General features: G+C 38.7%; 1 protein-coding gene and 1 long non-coding RNA gene across 2 annotated transcripts in view; both read right to left on the bottom strand.

The window, feature by feature from the left end:
- Positions 1-5,145: 5,145 nt before the first annotated feature.
- On the bottom strand, positions 5,146-6,395 carry LOC105512372. The gene is made up of 2 exons (XR_001001835.1): positions 6,276-6,395; positions 5,146-6,096 (listed from the first exon to the last, which is right to left on the bottom strand). It is a non-coding gene; the product is annotated as an uncharacterized LOC105512372 (long non-coding RNA).
- Positions 6,396-7,175: 780 nt separating this feature from the next.
- Positions 7,176-10,419, bottom strand: part of ERI1 (exoribonuclease 1) — a 30,219-nt gene continuing 26,975 nt past the window's right edge. The window contains exon 8 of the mRNA XM_011942804.1: positions 7,176-8,368. Within this exon, the coding sequence (XP_011798194.1) occupies positions 8,126-8,368 (243 nt within the window). The 3' untranslated portion in view covers positions 7,176-8,125. The remainder of the gene's footprint in view (positions 8,369-10,419) is intronic.

Raw genomic sequence — 10,419 nt, 5'->3', positions numbered from 1 at the left:
TCAGCACAGCAGTCAAGACTTATGCTACCTTTTGCAATTTCAGGAACAGGTACTAACCTTAGAGAATATATTTTACCATCACTAATTATTTTAAACTAAGCACCCATTGTGTCTTAGGCTCTTGAGATATAAGAAAGAAAATGTGCCTGAATAATTAACACTCCTGTTGGGGAAACAGAAAAAACCCCAACAACACACTACATATGAATCTCTGCAGCACAAATGAAGGGCCCAATGAATACAACAAAAGTGCAGTGAACGAATAGAGGGAGTTGTTGCCAAAGGTCCGGGTCGTCTGGGAAGGAGAAGGCTGGAATCAGAGCAGGTCTTTAACAAAACAGAATCAAGAGGATAAGACTGATGGGCTAACTTCCTGCGGACAGAAGTAGGATGGTGCACATGCAATCCAATGATGACGGTGAGGCGAGTGACTATTACCCCAGAGCAGATGGCTACTATAAAAGTTGGTAGATAGAGATTGGACTGTGAAGGGTCTTATATGCCAACAGAGAGCCGAGTTTTATCCCATCAGAAATGTGAAGGTTTCTGAGATCAGTGTGCAAAGCAACATTTTAGGAAGCTTTTTTATGACAGTGGTATATAGGAAGAGACAGCAAGAGAGAAGTCAGTTAAATTTTAGCAATAGTCTGTGTAGCAATGATGAAAACGGGGGTGAGGATAAAGTGACTGGAAAACAAAGGACATTGTGCTAAAAGGGGGAAGGAGGGACCATGAGTTTCACGGTTTCAATCCTATGTGACTGTGACAATCATGGTCCCACTGACAAAAATAAATGCAAAGGGAAAACAGGTCTATGTTCAAAGGCGCAGAGATGGCAAGCAAGAATGGACACTTGAAAGGGAAGGCTCAACCTCTCCCTTCCATCAATCTGCCATTACCAGTGATGGTGTGCCACACTAAACTAGCAAGCAGAAAATCATAAGCTTTCTCCTCTTCTTTTACTCAATTAAATAGAAAAAAAAAGGACTTGTATTCTAAACTTGTTCTTGATCATACTATATACAGGCATACCTCAGAGATACTGCAGGTTCAGTTCCAGACCACGGCAATAAAGGGAGTATCACAATAAAGCAACTCACACAAATGCTTTGGCTCCCCAGTACAAAGTTACATTTAAACAATAGTCTATGAAGTGGGCAAAAGCATTATGCCTAAAAAACACATATACACCTTCAAGATTAAATTTCTAGAGAAAGCTAACACTCATGAGTGTTCAGCAAGTCATAATCTTTTTGCTGGTGTAGGGTCTTGCCTCAATGTTGAGGGCTACTGAGTGATCAGGGTGGTAGGTGATGAAGGTTGGAGTGGCTGTGGCAGTTTCTTAAATGAGACAATGATGAAGTTTGCTCCATCAACTGATCTTTGTGCTTTCACAAAAGATTTCTCTTTATCATGCTATTTGATAGCATTCTCTCCACAGTAGAACTTCTTTCAAAATTAGAGTCAATCCTCTCAAACACTGCCACTGGTTTATCAATTAAGCTTATGTAATCTTCTAAATCCTTTGCTGTCATTTCAAGAATGTTCACAGCATCTTCACCAGGAATAGATTCTATCTCAATAAATCACTTTCTTTGCCTATCTATAAGAAGCAATTCCTCACGTTTTATCATGAGGTGGCAGCAATTCAGTCACATCTTGTTCTTGGTATTTCCACCACATCAGCAGTGACTTCTTCCACTCAAGTCTTGGGCCCCTAGAAGTCATCCACGAGGACTAAAATCAGCTTCTTGCAAATTCCTGTTAAGGTTGCTATCTTTACCTCCTCTCACAAATCACAAATGCTTGTAATGGCATTCAGAATGGTGAATCCTTTCCAGAAGGTTTTCAACTGACTTTGCCTAGATCCATCAGAGGAATCACTACCTACGCTAACTACAGCCTTATGAAACGAATTTTTAAATAATAAGACTTGAAAGCCAGAACTACTACTTGATCTATGGGTTGCAGAATGGGATATTGTTTGTAGGCATTAAAACCAACATTAATCTCCTTATGCAACTCCATCAGAGCTCTTGGATGACCAGATGCATTGTCAATGAGCAGTCATCTTTTGAAAAGTTTTTTTTGTTGTTGTTTTTTTTTTTTTTCCTGAGCACTAAGTCTCAACAGCAGGCTTCAAATATTAAGTAAACGATGTTGTAAACAGATGTGCTGTCACTCAGGCTTTGCCGTTCCCTTTATAGAGCACAGGCAGAGTAGATTTAGCATAAGGGTCCTAGGATTTTCAGAATGGTTAATGAACACTGGCTTCAACTTAAAGTCCCCAGCTACATTAGCTCCAAACAAGAATCAGCCTGTCCTCTGAAGCTTTGAAGCCAAGCACTGACTTCTTTCCAGCTATCAAAGTCCTAGATGTTATCTTCTTCTAATAGGCTATTTCATCTACATTGAAAACCTGTTGTCTGGTGCGGCCACCTTCATCAATAAGCCAGATCTTCCAGATAACTTGCTATAACTTCTACATCAGCACCTGCTGCTTTACCTTGCACTTTTATTTTATGGAGACAACTTCTTTCCTTAAATATCATGAGCCAATCTCTGCCGGCTTCCAATTTCTCTTCTGCAGCTTCCTCACCTCCCTCAACCCTCACAGAATACGAGAGTTACAGTCTTGCTCTAGAATAGGCTTTGGCTTAAGGAAATATTGCGGTTTGATGTTTTATCCAAACCACTAAAACTTTCTCCATATCAGCAATAAGGCTGTTTTGCTTTCTTATCACTTGTGTGCTCACTGGAGCAGCACTTTTAATTTCCTTCAATAACTTTTCCTTTGGATTTACAACTTGGCTAATTTGGATCAAGAGGCATAGCTTTCAGCCCGTCTTAGCTTTTGACATGCCTTCCTCTCTAAGCTTAATCATTTCTAGTTTTTGATTTAAAGTGGAAGACATGTGACTCTTCCTTTCACTTGAACACTTACAGGCCACTGTAGGCTTATTAATTGGCCTAATTTCAATATTATGTCTCAGGGAATAGGTAGGTCTGGAGAGGGAGCGATGGGGAAAACACAGACATTTATCAATTAAGTTCGTTGTCTCATATGGGTGTGGTTGGTGGTGCCCCAAAACCATGATAGTAACATCAAAGGTCACTAATTACAAATCACCCTGAGAGATAATCATCATCAAAAAGTTTGAAGTATAGGGAGAATTACCAAAATGTAAGAGACATGAAGTGAGCATATGCTGTTGGGAAAATGACACCAATAGACTTTCTCCACACAGAATTCACACAAACCTTCAGTATGTTTAAAAAAAAGTATCTGTAAAGTACAGTAAAGAGAAGTGCAATAAAATGAAGCATGCCTTGTGGCTCCACAATGATTTGAGCAGTATTCATCCTAAAACAAATCTAATGAAGTTTAACTTGAGATCATTCATTTGCAAGTAAAAAGCAGATCTGGTTTAAAGCCTCAGGCATCAGCCCCTTACCCAAGTCTTGGTAAGGAATCCAGAAAAACAATTACTTCCACCTCTTAATCCATCCATCAAGCTTAAGCCCTTTAGCCTGTGTCATTATAAACTCAAGACACTAACGTTTCTCATCTCAAGAACACCGGGGAAATTTTAAAGCAAAAATCCTTCTCCTTCTCCACTTATCCCCATCTCCAAAAAACCTTACAGCTGGTTACATTAGAAGTTAAAAATACTTTATATTGCTTCATTCAAAGAATGAACATCAAATTATCTCCTGATTTGCAGCATTTAGTAAAATCGCACTGAAACTGTCTAGTTTAAACTGTAGCAGAAAGATGTTTACTCTACCTAGGACAATCTATCTGTTCCTGGAATATCAGGTTAAGCCCAAGCCTACAAGGGGAGGCAGCATAGCAGAGGGGTAAAGAGCAGTGGCTCAAGTCAGACTGCCAGAGTCTACAGCTTCCACTACTTAAACTTTGGCCAGTTAGCCACTCTGGACCTAATTTTCCCATCTGTAAATTGGAGAGAAGGCCTCTCTCCCTCACCAGATCCTTATTAAACAATGGGGTAAAGTACTTAACAGTGTCAATAAATGTTTGGTGCAAGTATCATTATTGCACCTTAACATTCAGCTCTAGGCTCTCATGTTATCAGTCCCATTTCTTGTTTGTTGATGCAACTTATACACTGCATTCGATAAGTGAGGTAAGGGTAGACAAACTTTCTCTGTAAAGGGCCAGACAGTATTTTTGGCCTTGCTGGCCAGATGGTACCACTAATGCAGCTATTCAGCTCTGCCATTGTAGCACAAAAATGGTCAGAGAGGACATGAAAACAAATGAGAATGGTAGTTCTTTCCAAAACTTTATTCAGAGAAACTAAAATTTCGTGTAATTTTCATATTATACAAAATATTATTTTGAGCCATTAACAAATATAAAAACCATAGTTTGTAAGCCATACAAAAACAGGCAGCAGGCCAGATTTGGCCCAGGGGTGGCAGTTTGCTGACCCCTGCTCTAGATTAACAAATTTATTGGCTTTGGAAGCTCTGTGGGGCAGGGAGGCTTGAAGTACAGGTTGGTGGTGCAGAAGAAAGAGGAAATTGCTAAGTATAATAGAAAAAAGATGTAAGGCTGTCCTTCATTTATCAACGCTGCATTCAACTATGTGCAAAACATTTTATCATATGTCGCTGGAATCAAAGATGCAGAAGTCACAGTCTCTGGTCTCAAGGAGCTTATACTTCTCCATGGTAGCTCAGAAATGGAAAGTCTTCCTTCAAAGTACAATACATCCTTCTCAGACTTTTACAATGCACCCGTGTGTGCTCATCTGTGAGGCAGGTAGTTTCTTTGGCACCTCTACCTACAGCTGAGGCCAAACACGCATTATTATCTTGACCACCTGTGCTTCTTCCCCTGCCCCATAAGCCTACTACCAGTTTTTCTCCTGGTCTCCAAATTATTGTTTTGCATTATCATTTTGGGGATAATACTTGAGGCGATACACTAAAAGTCAACTGGTCCCATCTTTTAAAAAATTACCATTTTAATTAGTCTTCAGAGATACCCTCTCTCTTTTAATAGGTAACATGCTTGTGACTCCTGTTTTTTTTTGTTTCAATCCAGGCAGAAACTTCTCCCTAGGAGGCAGGATAAACAGCTCTATCTCAAGGCAACAAAGACACGTCACAAAAACATTTTTTTCAGAGCAAATGTTAAATACTTGATCCAAAAGAACACAAATAAAGACGAAATATAATGCTCTATTATATTTCTCATATAATGCTCTATTATATTTCTCAGTTGGTTATAAAGATTGTGGATTCGAAAAAATGAGCAGAAATCCACTATGTCAATGTCAGAGCAAATGAAGCATAGAATAAAAATTAACATAGCTAATAATGAATAAATTGTAAATACTAAGTAACTATTAATAAGTAACAATAATAGAGTATACTAATATTGTTTTCGTGGGGATACCAGAAAGACATCCATCTCTTAGGTGTTTCCTTGTACCAAATGGTACTATTTGTCTTTCAAGCACAACACAATAAAAGAGTAAAAAGCAGTACTCTCAATGTTTAGTATAATCTCATCAGCAAAATCCCAAATCAAATTGGAGGGGAGGACAGAGACTCAACAGAGGAATTAAAATGGGTTAAGACAGTAAAATCTATGGCTGAGTGCAGAGGCTCACATCCGTAGGAGGTCAAGGTGGGCAAATCACTTGAGGTCAGGAGTTCGAGACCAGCCTGACCAACGTGGTGAAACCCCATCTCTACTAAAAATACAAAAATTAAGCAGGTGTGGTGGCACGCACCTGTAATCCCAGCTACTCAGGAGGCTGAGGCAAGAGGATCTCACCTGAGCCCAGGAGGCGGAGGTTGCAGTGAGCCAAGATTGCACCACTGCACTCCAGCCTGGCAGACGAGCAAAAACTCTATCTCAAACAACAACAAAAAAGTAGGGTACTGAGAGCTTATAATGTTGAAGGTCTTAAAAAGAAATACAACATAAGCTTGTTGGTACTTGGCAAAAGGGAAAATAGGCAAAGAAATTAGCAGATAGAGCCAAAACAAAACCGGAAACATAGTATTTCCTTGTCATCATCAGATTTTCCAATTGCAGTTTCAGCTATTCATGTGCGACTCTGGAAGTGCTGAGAGGCAATTAGAGTTCTACTAGAGCATGGATTTGAATTCCACAGTAGGATGGCTATACGGAAAAAATCACCTAAAGAATGCCTAGATCTCCTGCCATCTGTGATTTGCTATTTTCTACTCCTTTGCCCTGGCACAGCAAGGATTTGTAGGAAATTCTTTACGACATTCAGTAATACTTTACAGTTTATCATACAGTGCTATCTGGGATTCACAAACATCTCAGCATATATCCGTCTTATCCTAAGAGTTAACTGTATAAACTTAAAGCACTTAAATTTCCTTATTTTAGTACAATCTGTAACAGTTTATCTAGGAACACCACACACTCATGCCTTCTGTTATTTACACATTATTCTTTATGATACTGATTATATGACTACTGCTCAAAAGCAGAAATTTATTGGCTTAAGAAATCTACCGCCCTGGGTCAGGCGCGGTGGCTCACGCCTGTAATCCCAGCACTTTGGGAGGTCGAGGTGGGTGGATCACGAGGTCAGGGGTTCGAGACCAGCCTGACCAACATGGTGAAACCCCATCTCTAATAAAAATACAAAAATTAGCTGGGTGTGGTGGCAGGAGCCTGTAATCCCAGCTACTCAGGAGGCTGAGGCAGGAGAATTGCTTGAACCCGGGAGGCAGAGGTTGCAGTGAGCCGAGATCGCGCCACTGCACTCCAGCCTGGGCAAGAGAACGAGACATCTTAAAAAAAAAAGAAAGAAAAGAAAAAGAAATCTACCGCCCTATGTAGATAATTCCCACACCAAGAAAAACATCTACTTTCCTGCTTTTTACCCTATATATCAGGTTTGGAAACCTTTGAGGAAATTCATTTGATTATAAAATATAAATCTTCAGAATAAAGTAGCATCACAATTTTTATTAAAAGGTAAAAGGCAGGAAGCAAGCAATGTCAATGAAATTGTCCCCTGAAATCTACAAGAAAAACTGAATTCTGAAAATACATGGGTTTACCCTCTAGATAAGTTTTACACCTTATCAAGTCGAAATGCACATTTTTGTTTTTTTTAGTTAAGAATTACTCAATATTTAGCAGCCACTTACTATGTAAAATCAGAAAAACAAGTATTTTATTGACTAACTTCACTGGTGGCCAATGAAGTTTTTTAATAACAAAAACATAATATGTGGTAGAAAGTATTGACTTTATTAACCTCACTTATGATACTGAATACAAAGTAAAATTAGGTGGTGATCCTTAATTTTCAGTCTATTTCAAAGCACAGTCCCTCAGATTTAAGAATTAAGGCATATATATGTCAAAAAAGGAAGGAGAATCAAACAACCAAATCCAAAAAGACCCCAGTGATTTATGTATATGAAGTTTGAGCTACAGCCCTTATGATATTCCTTTCAGTATTTTCTTCCAAGTTTTCATTAATTCCTTCAGTAACTGAATTTTTAACCAGATCCTATAATCGATCACAATTCTTCCAGTTATGAGTTGAAAAGAAACATAGGCAAATACGTATACCAAGTACCTTATGAAATTCATCACATACATGGTGAACTTCATATATAAACTTTGAAAAATCAAAAGGACTATGATATTCTTGAAATCCAAAGGCTAGATAAGACCTACCTTCCAATCACTTCTGCATTTTAAGATATGGTTTCATCTAGTGATGTTAATAAAGAAATACATTACATATTTTAACACCAGTAATATATGACATTCAAGAGAACAGCCAATGAGATTTTGCATGTTAAAACCAAAGAGAATATAGTGAACACCTTAAATTATAAAAGTCAGTTCTAAGCAGGAACTGTTACTGTGTAACGAATACTGCTCATATCAAAAGTGCTGGTGACAAAGAATTCAGTACGCCTTCCTACAAAATCTGTTCACATACATCTATCTATCTCTATCACCTGTAATAAGATTTTAAATGTTTTAAGGTGCTTAAAGTTTGCACTATAGGACTAATTCAATGAGATTCATCTGCTACCTCTTCATAGCAACTTCAGCTGGAATGATCCACACACAAAACTGCTGTTACTTTCTAAAATGTGGCATTTGTGGCGGTGGAGTGCCCTCTATTGGTAAGGAAGAGGACACACTCATTAGCTGTCCTGCATGTATTTTCTCGTTGATTCGGAGTTCACACCCATCCTGAAGCATTCGAACTGCTATTCGGGCGATATTCTTAGAGTCATCAAGACCACAGTGAGGCCGCCCATCATAATCCATTCCTAATTTTTCAAGCATTATTGTCAGTTTGGTTTGGCTTCTAGGAACCTGAAAAATAAACAGCTTAGTAAATAATTCTTTGGTGTTCTAAACTGTAATATAAGCCACAGTTAAGCTGAAAAATAAGAAACTGAAAATTAGCACAAATAGCTAAATAAAGCTAGGCAAAGGGCAATACCCCCAGTCAAATAAGGCAAATAAAAAACTCAGGCCTGGCAATGTGGCTCAAAGCCTGTAATCTCAGCACTTTGGGAGGCCAAGGCGGGCAGATCACTTGAGGTCAGGAGTTTGAGACCAGCCTGGCCAACAGGTGAAACCCCATCTCTTCTAAAAATACAAAAAAATTAGCCGGGCGTGGTGGTGCACATCTGTAATCCCAGCTACTTGGGAGGCTGAGGCAGGAGAACTACCTGAACCCGGGAGGCAGAGGCTGCAGTGAGCTCAGATCAAGCCATTGCACTCCAGCCTGAACAACACAGCGAGACTCCAACGGGAAAAAAAAAGAAAAAAAAAAAACCCTCAAATTTTCAGAGCTTTAAAATATGATCTTAGAGTTTTAGCTGAAAATACAGACTGAATCCTCAGACAGCTGAAACCTCTGCAGTTTTTAAATTTAAAAATAATTTATTAAAGGGAATGTATTGTTCAGGACATGTAAGTTGAAGATCTACCTTTTTAAACCAAATTAGTTATTTTACATGGTATTTTTCTATCATGTTTTACTTTACTTGACTGATTTCTTAGATAAAAAGACTAGCCTTTTTGGACGGCTAAAGATAATGAAGATTAAGAATGAAAGATGATGTCGTGTGATATTTTTCAAGTTATTTAAAACCTGTTCCTTGATAAACTAAAAAAAAAAAAAAACCTCACACTCCCCAAATTCCAATATGCACCTCCACTTTTAAGAATTATTGGCTGGGTGTGGTAGCTCAAGCCTGTAATCCCAGCACTTTGGGAGGCCAAGGAAGGTGGATCACCTGAGGTCAGGAGTTCGAGACCAGCCTGGCCAACACGGTGAAACCCCATCTCTACTAAGAATATAAAAATTATCTGGGTATGATGGTGTGCACCTGTAATCCCAGCTACTCAGGAGGCTGAGGCAGAAGAATCCCTTGAACCCAGGAGGCAGAGGTTACAGTGAGCTGAGATCACTCCACTGCACTCTAGCCTGGGCGTCAGAGTGCGGTTCCATCTCAAAAAAAAAAGAAAGAAAAGAGAAAAAAAATTGTTGTATTTTCTTCATGTTTCTATCAAGATTTGTTAAGTTTTACATTCCATAGTTTGCACAGCCATTTTGCCTATGCAGCTAGGATCTCAGCTTCTTCATCCATAAAATGGGACTAACGGCTCTACTATTTACTCATAGGCTTCCTGGGATAATCACAAAGCAAATCATGTAAAATATCCATAATTACCTTAAGCTGTAATACTGTAATATATCTTGTACTTTCCACTAATTATCACTTGGAAAATGCACTTATTAACTTTTCCAAAATACTGGATAACTTAGATGGAAGGGACAAATTACTGGAAATACACAACTTATCAATAATTGAATTACAAAGAAACAGACAATCTGAATAGACCTATACCTAGGAAGGAGACTGAATCAGTAACTGAAAACCTCTAACAAAGAAAAGCTCTGAACCAGATTGCTTCACTGCTGAATTCAGGCAAATATTTAAAGATTTAGAACAAAGCCTCCTCAAACTACCACAAAAAAATTGAAGAAGAAATACTTCCCAACTCATTCCATTAAGGTCAGCATCATGTTGATACAAAAGCCTGACAAAGACCTCATGAGGAAAGAAAATTACAGATCAATATCCCCTATGAATATCATGATGCAATAATCCTTGACAAAATATAAGCAAACCTAAATCAGCAACATATTAAAATAATTATGCGCCATGACTAATTCAGATTTTATCCTGAAATGCAAGGATGGCTCAACATTTAAAAAACAATGTTGGCCGGGTGCAGTGGCTCAAGCCTGTAATCCCAGCACTTTGGGAGGCTGAGACGGGCGGATCACGAGGTCAGGAGATCGAGACCATCCTGCCTAACCCAGTGAAACCCTGTCTCTACTAAAAAAT

The sequence above is a fragment of the Colobus angolensis genome, unplaced genomic scaffold (assembly GCF_000951035.1).
Source record: "Colobus angolensis palliatus isolate OR3802 unplaced genomic scaffold, Cang.pa_1.0 Scaffold210, whole genome shotgun sequence".
NCBI classification, from domain to species: domain Eukaryota; kingdom Metazoa; phylum Chordata; class Mammalia; order Primates; family Cercopithecidae; genus Colobus; species Colobus angolensis.
This window is presented reverse-complemented; position numbering and strand designations above follow the sequence as displayed.